The sequence below is a fragment of the Harpia harpyja genome, chromosome 8 (assembly GCF_026419915.1).
Source record: "Harpia harpyja isolate bHarHar1 chromosome 8, bHarHar1 primary haplotype, whole genome shotgun sequence".
Classification (NCBI taxonomy): Eukaryota; Metazoa; Chordata; class Aves; order Accipitriformes; family Accipitridae; genus Harpia; species Harpia harpyja.
In genome coordinates, this window is record NC_068947.1 from 6580336 (window position 1) to 6599196 (window position 18861).

At 38.7% G+C, this 18861-nt stretch overlaps 1 protein-coding gene across 14 annotated transcripts in view; it reads right to left on the minus strand.

Annotated features, from left to right (window-relative positions):
• The window catches only part of DMD (dystrophin), a 1317358-nt gene that overhangs the window by 888006 nt on the left and 410491 nt on the right, over positions 1–18861 (minus strand). For all 14 annotated transcript variants that reach the window (XM_052795054.1, XM_052795067.1, XM_052795065.1 and 11 more), the window contains exon 7: positions 9292–9410. In XM_052795054.1, the coding sequence (XP_052651014.1) occupies positions 9292–9410 (119 nt within the window). The remainder of the gene's footprint in view (positions 1–9291; positions 9411–18861) is intronic.

Genomic DNA, 18861 nt, shown 5'->3' on the forward strand with positions numbered 1-18861 from the left:
CAGCAAGTTTGCTGATGACACCAAGCTGTGTGGTGTGGTTGACACACTGTAGGGAAGGGATGCCATCCAGAGGGACCTGGACAGGCTTGAGAGGTGGGCCCGTGCCAACCTCATGAAGTTCAACAAGGCCAAGTGCAAGGTCCTGCACATGGGTCGCAGCAATCCCAAGCACAAATACAGGCTGGGCGATGAGTGGATTGAGAGCAGCCCTGCAGAGAAGGACTTGGGGGTTTTAGTGGATGAAAAACTGAGTATGAGCCAGCAATGTGTGCTCACAGCCCAGAAAGCCAATCACATCCTGGGCTGCATCAAAAGAAGCATGACCAGCAGGTCAAGGGAGGTGATTCTCCCCCTCTACTCCACTCTGGCAAGACCCCACCTGCAGTACTGTGTTCAGCTCTGGGGCCCCCAGCGTAAGACAGACATGGACCTGCTTGAGTGGGTCCAGAGGAGGGCCATGAAGATGATCAGAGGGCTGGAGCACCTCTCCTATGAGGACAGGCTGAGAGAGTTGGGATTGTTTAGCCTGGAGAAGTGAGGGCTCCAGGGAGACCTTATAGCAGCCTTCCAGTACTTAAAAGGGGGCCTACAGGAAAGATGAGGGGGGACTCTGTCAGGGAGTGTAGTGATAGGATGAAGGGTAATGGTTTTAAACTGGAAGAGGGAAGATTTAGATTAGACATTAGGAAAAAATTCTTTACTGGGAGGGTGGTGAGGCACTGGAACAGGTTGCCCAGAGAAGTTGTGGATGCCCCATCCCTGGCAGTGTTCAAGGCCAGGTTGGATGGGGCTTTGAGCAACCTGGTCTAGTGGAAGGTGTCCCTCCCCATGGCAGGGGGGTTGGAACTACATGATCTTTAAGGTGCCTTCCAACCCAAACCATGCTATGATTCTGTGATATATCATACACATGTGCAAGGGTTGACAAAGTGTTAAGATAGAGCCTGTAGAAAACCATTATGCTCTAGACAAAAGGTTTAAGTCCTCTTCCTCCTAATATTGTTACTTCTGTTCATACAATCTACATGATCTCCAAAACTTCTGTGTATCCCTTGAGTCTTAGCTCTCCATAATTTCTAGCAATCACAAAAAACAGTGGTTGTTCCTGTCTTAACACAGAAGAAAAAATTTAGACCAAGGGAGGAACCTTCCATATACTGATCCTTAAATCTAACAGTTGCTGAACTACCTACAATAGCAGCTGCAATGCAGTTACTACAGAGCTCTTTATAATTCAAGTTCAGTACTTCAAATGATATTGTAATCTGCAAATCCATTGTGATAGAAAAATCTTATAACTTTTTGTAATGTATGTGCCCTGCTCCCAATTAAATCCCAGTTATTTTAAGTTCTCCCATTGATAAGAAGGGCCTGTTTTGTCCTTGAGTCTCTTAACACAGTACCCTTCAAGTCATTTATTTCCATGAAAATCTGTAAAAGTTACTGATTGTCGAGTAGTCTCTTGATAATTAAATTGCTCACAGGTCAATGAGGTAGTAATAAATCTATTCATAAATATGGAAGAGAAAGTGGCTTTAGGTGGAGGTGAGTGAATTTACTACTTTTGCTGACTATTCCTATTTGCTTGAGCCTGCAAAGAAAAAGCAGGACTTTCATCTTATCAGTAGGAAAATAAGAAATGTAGTTTAATTTGGGGGGCAAATATTTTTCAAAAGGAACTGCAAAGTAAAATATTACAAGAGGAATATAGATCAAGCTAGCAACCACTTGAACAACCTATTTGGATTACAAATTCATTCAGATAAAAGTTTACCTATTGCACTACATACCCAATAAATTGTATATTTTATCGTTATTTTTTAAGTTCTTTCCATAGCCTTTCTCTTGCTCTGCGTTTCAGAGCTGTGCTATGAACTAAAGACAAAGTACATGATATGGCATGATGACATATCCAGCACTTAGAGCTGCAATTTGTAATGACAAACAGTAAAGCAATAGTTAAAGGGTTGTGCTTTTACTGTTGTACTTCAATGCTGTAACAATGCTAATGCAAGCCCACCTCTGCTATAAGTAGTTCCCGTAGAAGGAATGCTTAGAGATAAGCAGAATTCACATTCCCAAACATGAACAAGACTTGAAGAGACTAATCAAACACATTTTTCCTGTATTTTTTTTTTTTAAAGGAGAATTTTAAGACTCCAATAAAAACAGCAGGGAGAGGGGACATGATTAGGAGTTCTTAATTCATTTTAAGGGATTTATCATCTTCTTGTTTTGAACAGTACTGCTAAGAGCTAACTACTACTCACTGACTAGCTTGATACAGAACATAATTTTACAAGTCAGTGTCTGAACCAAAACCATCCACTAATCATACATTCCACAGAAACACTAAAAATGCACAGCTGCAGAATACCTCAACGGAGCAGGTAACAATGCTCAGAAAACACAGATACAATGGCTTTGATAGTTTATATGAGTATATATGTACACTGCATTTTATATTGTTACTTTCAAAGTAGAAATAAAAGCAACCCAGAAATTAGATATTTATATATATAAAACTGATGACTTAAGGCAAATTTTTCTGACCCTCAGAAAGAGAATTTTTGTTTTGCATTACCTAGGTCATATACACAGGTTCGAATACTGACAGCATACTGAATATTCAGACCAGCAAATATACACAGTTCTCAAACAATCTTCTGTTGTCACTAGAGATATGACTAAAATAATTAACATATCCATCAATCTTGCGACTTGATAAATCATGAAATTGGCAATAAGACTGAAGACCCCTGCAGATCTGCATTTGTTTTCCTAAATAGCTGTGTAACAGACACCAGACACTATGACAGTTTCCCAACTGAAAATTTACTGCTAGTACCAAGTTGATGGCATTAGTTTAAAAGGCAGTTCCAGACCTAAATCTGTCCAAATATTTATGGGTAAAGTCCAGTAACAACATCTTGTAGCAATTTACTTATTACTGTGAATCCTGTAGACTTTCCTCTAATGTAACCAAAAGTATTCCAGGATTTGAGAACTAAAAGGAGACTGAAGAAAACTATCCTTTTTTATTTTATTTTCTAACCATTATAAGGTTTTTATGCAACTGAAATAATGATTTCTAAGCTTGATCCAGCATTTTCCTTGACTATTCTCAGCAGCATGGTATCACATATAGCTCTTGTGATTTGTCCCCCACTGCCTTTAAAAGAAAAAAAAAAAGGAAAAAAAATCCCCCACACTGACACTGAACTAGATAAAAAACATTTCTAAACTTTAGGGCATGATAGAAAACAAATATCTTCTCATACTCCCTTGACATGAGCCATATCAGCAAGGACAATAAAATGAACTGAAAAACAGTATTACCACTGTATACAACTACTGGGTACAGACAGGGTTAACAACTTCATGAACTACAACGTTGACAGGTTTTTTCCCCCTCTCTCCTCTGTGCTACAGGTATGGTAGAACCCATTACTGTTGAGATACAGAAGTATGCAAAGTCAAGATCAAACAAAAAGTTGTCAAATGGAAAACTGTCTGAGTCTCATTATCACTTAATAATGGTGCCAAAAAACTCGTGTCATCAGTGCAAATTAAGGAAAAATATGGAAAATGTGACTGGGATGGATTAAACGAGGTTTTTATCAGGCTACACAGTAAAGTATAAGAAACTGGATAATTACTTCACCTAAAAAGGATAGCAGAAATGCCATTATATAACTTCACAGTCTATTTATTATCGGGCTAGCACAAACAAGCACAAGACCCAGAAAAACAACAGCAGGGACAAGTTCATTAAACTAAGAATCAGATGTTTATTGCTAGAAGGAAGCACACAAACACTTCATCTCCTGCTGCTGCTGTCACCACACACTCAGTTGCAAGGGGAAAGAGGACACAGCTCAGATGTATTCCCAGATTCAGTTTTGAGAGCACATTCCCTACGGTTCCTCAAAAGATCCTTCTGCTTCTACATGGCATGTGTATTTTATCCCAAAGTAAAAAGTAAAAGTCAGTATACAGCCAATAACATGTAACTACTTCATGTTGCTGACCATAACACATTTGTTGCCACTTGCTTGGTGAGATTTAAAGAGATGCTCATGAAAGAGTGGATGCACAACAAGGAACATGGTAGCTTTTAGTATATTTTCTGAAGTTTGTATGTGAAGACTGGAATCATGTTTCTCTGCAACTGTAACAGATAAAGTGATCACAAAGAATCAGTTAACCGCTAAAAGATGTAACTGCAGGTACTGGTAATTAGATGTTATTAAAAGATACAGACTAGTCTTAACAGCTTGATCAATTGTTCAAGCTTTCATATATACGAGTTATAATTGCTAATGTCATCATCATTTGCCCGATTCGCTTAATTTTAAGTCTTTTGCTGAAATCAGCTAAAGTGAATCCATACCAGCAAAGACGACAAATATTTCCATCACTACTCATTCCCTGTACATAACAGTAGCTTAGAATAACGAGTGAGGAATGTAGGGAGCTGAAGACTAAGTTTATAATTTTTAAAAGAAAAATGTTCAGAGGGTTATATTATTTATGTCTAAAATACTCTAATTTCGAGAGCAGTCAGAGATTAACCACCTGAATTATTTACATTGAAAACAATCAACCAAAATCTTTTCAGAAGTCAGCAACTCAAATTTACATCCAGAATACCATGATAGTCATCAAAAAGGTGTGAAAAAACAGTTGAACATTTTCCTTAGTTGTACCAAGAGTAATGGTCTTCAAAAAAAAAAAAGAGAAAGAAAATAAAATAATGTTAAAAAAAATACACATTATTGTAGCAGAAATTTTCCATATGCTAGCTTTGCCATTCAAATCTGAACAAAAATCACTATGAAAACGACCTGGGTTTGGCAATGTTCATCTCGTGATATTTTTACTTGAATGAGACATGACTGGAAGCCCACAAATATTAATTTTGAACAAGCAAAGGAAAATATGTTTTTCTTTGAAAGGATCAGAGAGCATTACTTTGGCCTAAAAAGTTTGATTTGCAAACACATTTTTCCTTTTGAATCCTGCCCGCTAACCTCTAGGTCTTTATTAACTTTCTTCTAAATAACACTTTCGACCATCCATCAATTTCCCCCCCACCTTCCTATTTTTTGCCTTGTTATCTTTCATACACTACAGTAGTGAACACCAGATAGACATATAACCCTGATTACATGTCACTCACTGGCAAGATTCATTCAAAAAGATCATAGAATATCTCAAGTTGGAAGGGACCTATGAGGATCATCGAGTCCAACTCCCCGCTCCTCACAGGACTACCTAAAACTAAACCATATGACTAAAAGCGTCCTCCAGACACTCCTTGAACTCTGACAGGCTTGGTGCTGCGACCACTTCCCTGGGGAGCCTGTTCCAGTGACTGATCACCCATCTCCATGAAGAACCTTTTCCTCATGTCCGATCTGAACTTCCCCTGATGGAGCTTCATTCCCTTTCCTCGTGTCCTATCGCTGGTCCCCAGAGAGAGGAGATCAGCACCTCCCCCTCCGCTTCCCTCCTTGAGGAAGTTGTAGACAGCGACGAGGTCACCCCTCAGCCTTCTCTTCTCCAAGCTGAACAAACCAAGTGACCTCAGCCACACCTGTAAGTCTTGCCCTCGAGGCCCTTCACCATCTTGGTCGCCCTTCTCTGGACACACTCTAATAATTTGATGTCCTCCTTATACTGAGGTGCCCAAAACTGCACACGATCACCTCCCTTGACTGGCTAGCGTTGCTGTGTCTGATGTACCCCAGGACACAGTTGGCCCTTTTGGCTGCCAAGGCACACTGTTGACTCATGTTCAGCTTGCCAGCAACCCAAAACCCAGACTCGTTCCCCAATTTGTACGTCTAACCAGGATTACCCTGTCCCAGGTGCAGAATCTGGCACTTGCTCTTGTTAAATTTCATACAGCTGGTGATTGCCCACCTCTCTAGTCTATGCAGATCTCTCTGTAAGGCCTCTCTACCCTCAAGGGAGTCCACAGCTACTCCTAATTTAGCATCATTAACAAACAATGTACATTCAACTCCTGCATCCAGAATAGAGCTGAATCTTCCACTGCTTTTTCATGACAGAAGAGAGGAAGGAAACCTGTCCCTTATGTTTTTCTACACACTTTTTCAACATCAGGGAAAAAAAAAAAACAACAAAAAAAAGAACCAACAGCTAACATATATTTAAAATTTTTGCTGTGGAATGGGGTCAGCTTTCTCACCTCTTCTGTCTGAACAGGAAAGGGAAAAGGCTGGAATAAAGCTCCTACCATATATCTTATTCTTGCAGACAATTTTGTTTGCTTTTTTCCCCCAGCATTATGAGCATTTTGATTGCAGAACAGCTCTGCAGAATTTATTCTATGCTGCCTATGTGGCCTATTTTGGGAATTTATATCAAAACACAGTATCTTCAGATAACACCTGATTAATCACAATCTTTCCTTAGCTAATTTTGTTTAGAGGAAAGCTATAAGCAGAAAGACATACATCTTGCTATTTTTAAGAGGAAGTTAGTAAGGTTACATACACTGTGAATACATTAACCAGCTTCACAGATAAGATACAAAGTCAACGTATCAAAACAGGAACAAAGCAATTTTGTCAAACTACTTTAGGACCTGGGTATAAAATAAGAATTTCTTAAGAAGATGAAAGGACACAGAAGCAGCCTTTTACAGGAGATGCCTAGTGTTTTCTTCTGTGTTTTAAGATGCATGCATCATCGGTATAAATACAATTGTCTAAGGTAGGTTTTGTTAAGTTCACTTGCTTAAAAGTTAAGCAAAGTGCCTGCTTTAAGATATACTACTGATGTAAAAAAAGCATTCCTAGTAGTCAATATGAGGAAATAACAAGAACCATCATCTCTGCATGAATCAAAATACAAAAGTTTTAACTTGCACAACACAGCTTTTACAAGAAAAACATAGTCCATAACTTAACCACTTTGGTGATTGAAATGGACATCAAATTCTGAAACAATGTTTTAAAAGCTGCTCATGGGACAGACTTGAAATATCAGCAAACTCACAAACAAACAAACTTCATATATAACCTAGAAAACCAATGTCTGGCTGAATAAAAATATTTAATTTTCAAAATGTAATTGCTAAGACAGACTTCCTAGTCATCTGTTTCAAGATGTATCAATCATCAGTACCTTCAGAACACAAACAAAACACCCCAAACCCTTTCTTTTTTGACTGTCCCATATGGTTGCAGAAGAATAGGGCTTTATTGAATAGTGACTTCCTTTTGACATAATATTTTCAAAATATTGAGACAGCAAACATTTAATTAACAAAAACAAATTCTAAAGTGTTCACAAATTACACAGGTGCTGTTTTGACAAACATTAAGTTACATTAAAATAACATTTCACCACTGAATGCATACTCCCTTTTTGTCCTAATATAGTAGCACTTTGCAGTTTTTATTAAGTTAGCAGCCAGAGAATAGACTGTTGTTACACGATATACTGTTAAGAGATATTTGAGTATCTAATTAGGAGAGGTGATAAATATACAAAGTAAAATTACAGAAGTAGTATGCTGGAACCTTCAAACAAGATTCTTCACTCACATACCAGTAATTCTACTTTTCAGTCTAGGAACAGATTATCATGAATGAAACTGTTACAGCTTCACAGATTCATACATTTTCAAATAGGTACAGAATTTAGTTTTCCTTTGGAAAAGTTTGCAGTTTTTTATTTCTAGAGAAAAAAAAAATAGGTGGCAAGCACCATGATTTACAACACTGAATAGCAAATAATAACAGCAGACATTTGGAAAACCACCAATGTTTAAGAGTTTTTCAGTTGTGGGCTAAACAACTGCAAGTATCTTTGCCAAAACCAGAATGTCTAATCAAAAGTGACTTTTGCATACAGAAAATAACTTATTCACTAATCTATTTTAAGAAGAAAGTTGAACCAATTATAGCAAAGACTGTGACTACATCTATTCAGTTGTGCAACCCAGTTTTCAATTCCAATCTCATTCACAGCTTACAAGCTGAATCGCATGCTTTAGCATGTAGAAAGCCTGTTCCTCCTCCAGTGATACACACAAATTCAGTTCTAGAGATGAAAGATAGTATACTAGCAAGCAATGCTGTACTGATTTTACTGTGCATTTCTTCCACAAATTCCACTACAGACACCCCATACATTGCTTGTACAAGGGGAACTATTTGACTATTTTAAACCATCTCCTCTAACAGTTTTTCACTCTACAAAGCAGTAAGGTTACAGAGAGAGAGCTTTATGATGTTCAACTACAGCAAAAGCAGACAGTTTTTGCATACTTTTCCCCTAGGGAAATATACAGGATACAAGGTTATTAGTTCAATCTTGAGACATACCCCATTATATTTAAACATTAAGAGACCTGACGTTACATTTTAGACTCATTTTTATGTTTTGTTACTTCTGGTTCTTCCCAGAAACTCACCACCAGGCGAGCCACTGAGAACAGAACAAACATAGAGAAAACTTGCATTTCTTACTGGCTTAACAGGAAGTTGCATGAAAATATAGCATATGGATCATGGTGTGGAAAAAGACAGCGTGTATATATACAAAGGCATATATAAAAAGGACAGCTGTTCAACATTGCCTTGTAGTAAAGAATGCTTTAGAAACGTTCTCTGAGGGTAAATTACTTAGGCTCTCAGCAATGCAGAAAGTAGGGCAGAGAATATACAGAAATGGACAAAACCACAAAGATCATGTGAAAAACAAGGAATCTTTCAAACATGACTGCATAAGGAAGTACAAAAGATAGAGTTAAGGTAAAATGGGCAAGTCTATCACATATAAGACTAAACGACAGTGATATGAGTCATGCCATCCTGACAAAATTTCAATATGCAGAAGATATATAAGTAATATTTTAAAGATACAAGTATCTAGAGTTTGAATACACATTTTGGATATATTTTAAAAGGTAATTTGAACTCATGGTCTTTCCAGAAGATATAAAAGCTGAAGACGCTCTAAATCTTTGAAACAGAAATCAGCTACTTATTGAGATACCGTTAATTCAGCGCATGCACATTAAAGGTCTGGCCCCAAAGCTGGAAAATAATTGCTTTAGAGCACGTTCTTATGCTATTTCAATAGAGCACAAAGGTAACATTAAAACATAAATATACACAGGATCTTGCTTCAGTTTATGATTTATCTTGTAAAATGTTAAATTCTTGTGCAAAAAAAGTCAAATTAATTTACAATCAAATGCATAGAAAAACTGATTTTCCATTTAGACAAAAGAACACAACTTCTACTAACCTTCAGGATCAAGGAGTTTCTCTATGCCCAGGTGTTGCCTGGCTATGTTGAATGCATGGTCTAATCGTTGTACAGGTGACTGCTGAGAAGCAACAGCATTCCAATCAAACAGGTCTGGTCTAAAGCAAAAATAAGAGTAACAGTAAGTTTCTTCTTTTTCAGCATTAGATTTAATTACATATTTCTACAGCTATCCATCAGCATCAGCTATTACTATTTTATTTTCTTAATGAAAGGGCTTGTTCAGTCAGAGCTGGAACTAAGGAAGCTTGGTTTCTAATGGGTTTTCCATGTCCGTCACCATCACATTAACCACATTTCTCATTCTCCACTAAGTCTCAACAGCCTATAACCTCACTCCCCCAAAATGCCCGTTTTAACCTGTAACGCTCTGCTCCTGTCACTGCCCAAAACGCCCACAGCAGGCTTGCTCCCCTCTTCCAGTCCCGAAGAGGGCCTGGGTGAGAAGAATCACACGCTGTGGTCATGCACACTGGGACTGGCTCATGGCAGGCCAAGCAGGACAGAAAATTGCTGAAGTCATTTTGCAGCCTTCCTCCTCTCTCCAGCCACCAGTTTCTCACTTCACTTACGATTTCTAAGAATGTAATTGCTTCTAAGATTACCAGCTCACTGCTATATCCAATTGAAATCGGTCAACAGGTTCAAAAATTCATGACCTGGGAACATAGGCAGTATAGCTGCATGTGCCACTTTTCTTACCAAAACCTTTAGAAAAACACACTTTTCAGAAGAGTATAAAACTGTAGTCCAATCATAGATTTTAGCTGATAGGAGCAAAAGCACTACAGCACAATTTAAATGCTCTTGCAGGAAAAGACAGAATGACCAAAACTGAATTATAGCTCCGATACACAATCTGAGCCCTTGTATTATCAGTTGCACTATTTGCAATATAAATAATGTTAATACATTATGATCTTTGGCATTTCATCTGAGAGTTATCCATTAGGAGATCAGAATTTGTTATCAGGCACTCGGGAAAAAAAGTTTAATCAGGTATTCTGTAATTAACGTGCACATAATATGAAGAAAAACAACTACACTATTTGTGACTTTGACACAACGTTCTAAATCAGAAAACATTTAAACATATAATTTTACTTAGAGATAAATCAAGTATGTTATTTATACAAAGTGTTGCAATTAGTTATGACAGATTTACTTACATTTTTATTAATTTTAAAAGTACATTTTAAACAGCCTCCCATAGTTATAATAGAGGGCAAAAATGTTCACTACATCTTACTGAAATAACACCAAGAGAGCAAAGGAAAAATGCCATTTATGTAGTAGTAATTTCCCAGTTATGCATCATTGCTGTCCAACTTTTTTCTGAGAGGGTAGTCATTTCCATTGGAACCATTAAGTTATTCTAAGGTATTTTGCTTCTCTATGCAGAGGTTCTTAAGAACAGAGGTTTCTCCTTCCCACATGCAGAACAACTTCAAAAAACTAAATTTGCCTGGGGGCAGGATGGGGAAGGGAGAGGAAACTTGGGTGATAATCTCTGTTTCTAGTCATGGATGCATTAAGTCTGTGATCTCATAGACTGGTTTGTGTACTAAAACACTAGCATTTTCAAAATACAGATTATGTCTGCACAATTTTTTCCATCCTCCTTGTACTGGGTATGACTGGGATGGAGTTAATGTTCTTCATAGCGATCCATATGATCCTGTGTTTTGGATTTGTGGTTAAAATGGCATTAACAACAAACCAGTTGTTTAGCTATTGCTGAACCATGCTTAAATAGGATCAAGACCTTCTCTTTTTCCCCCCCGCTCTGCCTCCCCCAAGAGTAGGCTGGGGGTGGGCACAAAGCTGGAAGGGGATGCAGCCAGGACAGGTGACCCAAACTGGCCAAAGGGATACTCCATACTATATAACTTGCTCAGCAATAAATACTGGAGTAAGGGAAAGGGGGGGGGGGGTGTTTGTCTTCCAAGGTGGCTGCTGCTTGAAGCCTGGCTGGGCATCAGTCTGCTTGTGGGAGATGTTGAGTTACTGCCTTTGCATCACTTGTACTTCTGTTCTTTCCTTCATTTATTAAATGTTATTTCGGCTCATGAGTTTTCCTGCTTTTGCATTTCCTATTCTCTTCCCTGTCCTGGGGGAGCAGGGGGAGAAGCAAGCAAGTGGCTGTGTGGCTGCTCAGCTGCTGACTGGGGTCAACCCACCGCACTCCTACACCTTACTCTACAGGCATACTGATATTCTTAAATTCTTTGTTCTCTCCAAATCTAACATTTTTTGGCTGGCATATGGCATAGGTTGTGTAAGCTCATACATCAAATTTAGCGAAGAGAAAATGTAGTAACCACAAGGCTATCTATTATGACTTTCTTAAAAATTTCTGCAAGGATGTGTTGCACAAATGCTACAGAGACTAGGGTGTAAAAAGATTATTCAGTGACAAAAGCTTTTAGGACAAGGAAAGAAAAGAATGATATCTGAGGGACTACCTCCCCCCACCAAATGTTTTTGCAGGAATTTGGTTTGAAGTCCTAATCATACTTGCGCTCCTCAGAGCAACACATTATCTTCACACAATCATGACTCGTTTGGCGATACAAGATTTTATATACAGGAACATGCTTTCTTCTAACCAGTGAGGACTTTGCTGGGCAAGAACAATAACGTTTAGAATTATTCATTGAGGAATAACACAATATTGTCTCATTCCTCTTGAAAAACCTCTGTCATCATTAATAATATCTCAGATGTTCAATTTCATCCAACTTCTCAATTGCATAATCCAGGCTCTCCCTATTCCAACAGCAATTTAACTTTCCAGATATTCCCTTTGTTGAAAGAATACTTGACTATACACTTTTCAGTAGCACCATGAGTAGACTAAGAGTGTCATAATGTCAGCTTGAAGCATCAGCTTCTCAGTGCTATGTGTCTAGATGTTTTGCTGGGTATATTTATGCAGCAATACTGCCAAGCATGATTGCAGGGGGTATTATAGCCTAGAAGATTAAGAATTGTGGTATATGGCAAATAGCTTTTAAAAATCCCTGAAACAACACTGAAACAGAATTTCAAGTAGCAATTATTATTAGCTTTCTAAGGAGTTCTAAATACAGGCGTGAGCAGGTTTGAAATAATAGAGAAGAGAAATAAAACAGAATACTGATTCTCCGCCTTCATTTGCTCTCTGGCTATTGTTCAAATTGTACAAAGGGAGAGGAAGTTTGCTCTCCCATCTGCAGCTCAGCTCATGTCTCACAGGGAGTAAAGCCAAGGAGACATAACTAGCAGTCTTCACTCCTCTCACTGAGCACATATAAGCATATGCATGTTTAAAGAAGTTAGAATGACCTAGAACATGTTGAACTCCATCTAGCTGCTCACCGATCAGCTAAAACAGCACTGATCTTGTATTAGTTTATGACAAGACCATGGACAGCCACAATTGAAAGGATTAAAGGCTTCAGTGGAGAAGTTTTGTATTGTAAAACCAAAATTTATATCAAATACAAGGTAAATTCTGTACCTGCAGTTCTTTCTTATAACTAGCAAAAAGAAAAATAAAAAATGGGAAAACAAACCTGAAGTTTTTTAGAATATAGTTGCAAGAAAAATAGTTGGTCATAAAGTACAAGAGGGATTTACCACCCCACCCCCTTACATAATTTATGGTGGGAATAGATCAGCTGGGGTAAGAAAATTGAATCTGGAGTATACTAACACCAAACAAATCCAGACATATTTAAGTCATGCATAAGAGAAACCACAGTTACTACAAAAAGCAACAGGTTCCCATCCGATTTAAAGCAAGCAACAAAACAAAACTCAGAAGCGGCAGACAACTGTGTCCAGTAACTCCATCCCACCACAGTGCTCTGTTCCTAGCTGCAGCCCCTATCAGCAATACAGTTTCAAAACACATCTTCAAAGTTTACTCTTATTTTTCCCCAGATACCACCTGCTAAATCTTTGTCAAAAAACAGAAAGCTAATTTTCATGAGTGCAGATAGAGATATTAAGACCAAATAACCCCCAGAAGAGTTTATAAGCAGTGAAGAAAAACTAAACAGCATTTCTGGGGGTTGGTTTCTTTACTTACTAAAGAACATGTTTATTCATTCCAGTAAGTTTTTTTCCATATGAACCTGAAGTGACATAATCTAAGATGCACATGGCATTGAATCCTGAAAAGGTAATGAATTTTGCAGAGGTGTTGATTCAAGAAAAATAAGAGAAACAAAACATACACTCCAGACGGAGAGTTCTGAAGGAAGGAAGTAAAACATTTTGAAGATACTTTAACATCACAGGTTGTATTGTTTTAATTTCTTCAGAATCTCTGAAGTGACTCATTTCTAAAGTATCACAAGCCTTTAAAACAGCAACCTTTATAACTTACATAACCTTCGGTAAAAAATAATTACACAAAGGTAATTATGAACATCACAAAGAAACACCATGCATGTTTTATAGGTCATTTTCTTAAGCTGCATTAACATCTAGCTAAGATTATAACACAATTAGAATTGGTCTATCATAAAATAATTTAGCAAAAGAGCAACTTACAGATCTAATTCACAAAAATTTTCCATCAGCGTATGTAGAAAGGAGCCATACTTAGATCATAAAAGTTTCTATCTCCTTTTCAAGAGAAAAGTTGTGGTTTTCTTGTTGTTCTAGCTTTACTTACACAAGAAAATCTTACATATACCTTCAGTACTCTTACAATTAAACCAGGAGCCAGTAACTAGCATATAACTTAGTGACTTGCTACAATAAAAGTATTTTCATACCTCTTCATACTATTTCTTTTACTTCTATGTTGCCTTTAACTTACTGAACTAAAACTTTTGCTTCTTCTATCCAGGACCTCTTTTGAATGCCGTTTTCCTTCTCATCTCCCCACTCTGCCACCCTGAAGCAGAAACAGCTGCAACAAAGTGCTCATTTCTAATGCAGTCACCTGGCCTAAGTTCAAGCATTTTAAAGAAGCAAGGAGGAAGCTAATGAATGCCACTTGTTCCCACTTCAAAATCCTGATTAAAGGGCCAGGGGGTGGGGGTGGGGGGGAAGCCTCAACACATTTAGAAGAAAGAGGAAAAGCTCTCTCTGATATCCATCTGGAGAAAAAAGATTACAAGAAGTAAACAGGGAAAGCTGTCTGTGACCTGGAGCCTGAAGTGGGGAGAGTTTCAACTGTAGCAGGACTGACCTATCTTCCTTAGCAAAATATTTTAGTTTCTGTATATTCCTAGGGGGATGGTACCACTCCACAGCTGCTGCCTTGTTTATTTGGTTCAATGGAGAAAATACCATCCAAGGAACCATATCCCAAGCTTATATTCTGAAAATGCTCACCCTAGGCCCACTGACGTGCCCTTGTAGCTTTGCCAAGTAACCCATGCTCCACTGCTCGTCACAATCGGTTTTAAAAGCAATTGCTAAAGAGCCTAAATGTCCATAGAGAGATGGTGATTATACAAATGGGAATATCTATTTGTTTTGGGTTTGTGTCACAAGGGTTTGGTAGCGGGGGAGGGGCTGCAGGGACGGCTCCTGGGAGAAGCTGCTAGGAGCTTCCCCTGCTCCAAGATGGACCCACCTCTGGCCCAGGCCGAGCCCATCAGTGACGGTGGTAGTGCCTCTGGAAGAACAGATTTAAGAAGGGGAACCTGCAGTAAGTAATGGGATTGGAGTATGAGAGGAACGCCTGTGCAGATTCGGAGGTCGGTGAAGAAAGAGGGGGAGGAGGTGCCCCTGCAGCCTGTGGTGAGATGGCGGGCTGTCCCCCCCCAGCCCATGGAGGGGAGTGGGGGAGCAGATGCCCACCTGCAGCCTGGGGAGGAGCCCATGCCGGAGCAGGGGGATGCCCCCTAAGATGGCCGTGACTCCATGGGAAAGCCTGCGCTGGAGCAGTCGGTGCGTGAAGGACTGCAGCCCATGGAAGGGACCCACGCTGGAGCAGTTGGTGAAGAACTGCAGCCCATGGGAAGGACTCACGTTGGAGAAGTTCGTGGAGGACTGTCTGCCATGGGAGGGACCCCACGCTGGAGCAGGGGACGAGTGAGGGGTCCTGCCCCTGAGGAGGAAGGAGCAGCAGGGACAAGGTGTGGTGAGCTGACCCCAACCCCCATCCCCTGTCCCCCTGCGCTGCTGGGGGGAGGAGAGAGAGAGAACCGGGAGTGGAGTTGAGGCGGGAAGGAGGGAGGGGTGGGGGGAAGGTGTTCTAAGGTTTGGGTTTACTTCTCAGTATCCTTGTTTTGGTTTGATTTGTAGTAAATTAACTTGATTTTGTTTCTTCCTCAAGTTGAGCCTGTCTTTTGCCCATGACCGTAAGTGATGAGTGATCCCTCCCTGTCCTTGTCTCAAGTTTTTCTTTGTATTTTCTCCTCATTCCACTGGGGCCAGGGGGGAGGAGTGAGCGAGCAGCTTCGTGGTGCTTTGTTACCAGCTGGGCTTAAACCACGACACTACTCAAACTAACCCCTTTATAAAATGACAGAGAAAGGGCATTAGAAATATCTGATCGAACCAAAACAGTCAGCCATAAGCAAGGGAATGGTGGGTTAAAAGACTGACAGATAAAGCTTCCTACTGGGAGTACTGCTCTCACAGTGTATTATGTCTATGTAGTTAGCACTTCATGCTGGTCTCTTATTTTCTTTCAATCCCTTCAAGGAGGTGCTGAGAATATTCATCCAGATACAAATTCCACACCACTGTCTCAACCTCTTAAAAAAAAAAAAAAAAAAAAAAATAGCCACCTACCCATCACTGGAAACATTATGTAGGAGAAATGAAAATATCACCACTTAAAGGATAGGGATTGGTTTGATTTTGTTTTATTATTTAAGGCATGCAGTAATTTCATTATTATCAACCATCAAAGTAAAAGGAATCATATAAGATCTTTTGGATGATTCATGTAAAGCCAGTATCCTCTCCTTATGAATAGCATTTAAGCCTTCCACGTCTCAGGAGTTTAAGGAATTTGGGAATTGGAGTCATTGTGTTTGAACATGATGCAAGAGAGGCTGAGGGTTGTTTTTTTTTTCCTTTTTAAAGATCAGATGGACACATGGAATATATTGTTAGTAGCAATTCCAGAGTGTGTTAACATCAAAACCAAGAAGAGATGCAAGTCTGTCTCCCATCTTTATCTACTCAATGGACTTCCTCTTCCTATTCTTCTCCTTCCCCCCTCCCCACCCTCAAAAGGAGCTGCCCACAAAGCTAGTGCAACAAAAATGTAACAGAAGCTGTAAATTGAGGCTGAACATAAAGCTGTTGAAGGAGAAATCAAAGACAAAAATTACTGTAAACATAAAATAGTGTACACTGTAAAGTTTATATGTACTTCCTTTAAAATTATTTGCCATTATCTGCTGTGAACTGCAAAAAGCTAAGTTCACAAAAAAGTTAAATTCATTTCCCTGAAATCACAATAAAAGTGTGACTAAAAAATTTTCTACTTACTGTATGTAGTGTTTTCTGAAAGTAGAATGTTAATTAGATCTATTTCTAGTAAGTTACAACTTAAAAATTTGAGTGGTCAGCCAGTATTTCAGATGAGGCAATATAGAGACTGCAGTGTAGTGTATATTTTGAGGCAGTTATAAAAAAAGGCTTGAATTATTTTTTAAAGAAAAATCTAGTTGTAAAAATACTAGTGTGGTTTAGATATGCAGTAGGACTAATCACAGCATGTAGTAACTGATCTTAATAGCTTACTACTTTATGCCAAAATACCATTCTTAACATTATACCATAGAAGTATTATGAAGCACTGTTTTTAAAAGCAAATTAAATAGGACTGAATTTAGAAAAGAAAATTTAATGTTTGCATATCGTGAGAGACTGATTCCTACAGGTGTCAAAAAGAAATTACTTTAATGCTACCAGGAAATCTTCCCTCGCTTTCAGAGAGCCTAAATACTACAGAAAAAATTGGCTAGCATCATTCTTTCACTGTTGGAGAGATTTTTGTTTGTTTTATTGGGGGTTTTTTTGGTAGCAGACAGTCTAGGAATAGTGCTAGAACTGGCAGAATATACACACCAGGCACCAGGTCCACCTTATGAATTCATTATCACACACACCTGATTTTCAAACTATGGCTAGCCTTTTTTCTGACTAATTCTGCTTCCATTCCTGAGAAAATCTAAATGGGACAAAGACTGTGCACACGAATTACAGCCTGAGGGTCAACACAGAAGGCTTATGACTTACCTCTGAAATACACCTGAAGGAAAGGCTAAACTCAAAGACTTCAGTCTCAAAAGGAGAAGCTACTATTTGCAGTAAAGACTATTTTTGACAATTAAATCATGCAAGTCTCTTAAGTTTCAGGATTGATGAACATATGTTTTAAATCTTTAAAAATGAAATTTTCTACCAATGTATTTTATGTATGTACTAGGTTATTTCATAAGTAACCATAAAGAGACCTGTAGCTGTTCTGACAGTTAGAGCAACAAATCCTTGTTTTTCTTCAAGAGCCCATTTCAATATAAAAATTGCTGGGAGAAAGAGAGGTACTAAAAGGTATTGTAGAAAGGGACAGTAAAAAAGGAGGAAAAAAGACAATGGAAAAAGTGAATTGATGAAATAGAGGAATAAACTCAGAGGAAGACAGGAAAAAGAAGAGACTATCTGGACCAAACTTTATGGTGAAGAAGGAAATGGAAGAGAAGTAGAACAGGAGAGCTGGAGAAACAGAAGGTCAAACAGGCAAAACAGAGGAGCTAAATTCAAAAGTGTTTGTCTTCAGAGAACTTGTCATTCTATGTATGTAAACCACAAAATATTAAAAGGAATGAAGCGTGAGACACCAGGTTTCTCTGAGATTTCATGTAAACCGGTGTTGATCAACTTTTCTTAAGGTTATATTCAAACTGTCATTTTTAGACATGAAGCCAAGACACTCTAACACCCAACAAACAGGTACCTGCATTTTAGAGTGACTAAATTAGGTGTCAACACTTCTTAGAGAAGGCTTTTAATTCTTCTACGATAGAGCTAGGTGTTCCTGAACACTCAGAGTGTCTTAGTGGACCTATTTTATTGATTGCATCTTGAAGAACAATTCAGTGCTCCCACATACTGAGCATGAAGTGCAAAGTCACCAAAAATCAATACAGAGAACACACTAACGACAGAGGTTCATCTTAAAAATTACTGACTCAGGGCTTCAGAGAACATTAGGTCTTCCTCTGAGAATTCTGCAGTATAATTTAGTGATTAAAGTCCAGAAGAAGACAACTGGTGTGTCTTGGGTCTTGGACACTTCGCCTCAGGGAATCTGAATGCACACTCACCATTTCCCAGATGAGTGCACTAACTACTGGGCAAGAGACAAGACTTTGTGGAGTAATTCTTTTTCACTTCTATTGAAGATAGGCTCACTGTGCAGAAAGCTAAGCAAGATTTATGGCAGCAGACACAAAAGAGTAAAAGTTTTGCATCTCTGTTTTAGAAAACCTGAATAAAGTGCATAAATTGTAGTGAGCAGGAAATGAATGTTCACAACTGGTGAACTTTGAAGTGAACTGAACACAGCAGTGCATAAAGTAT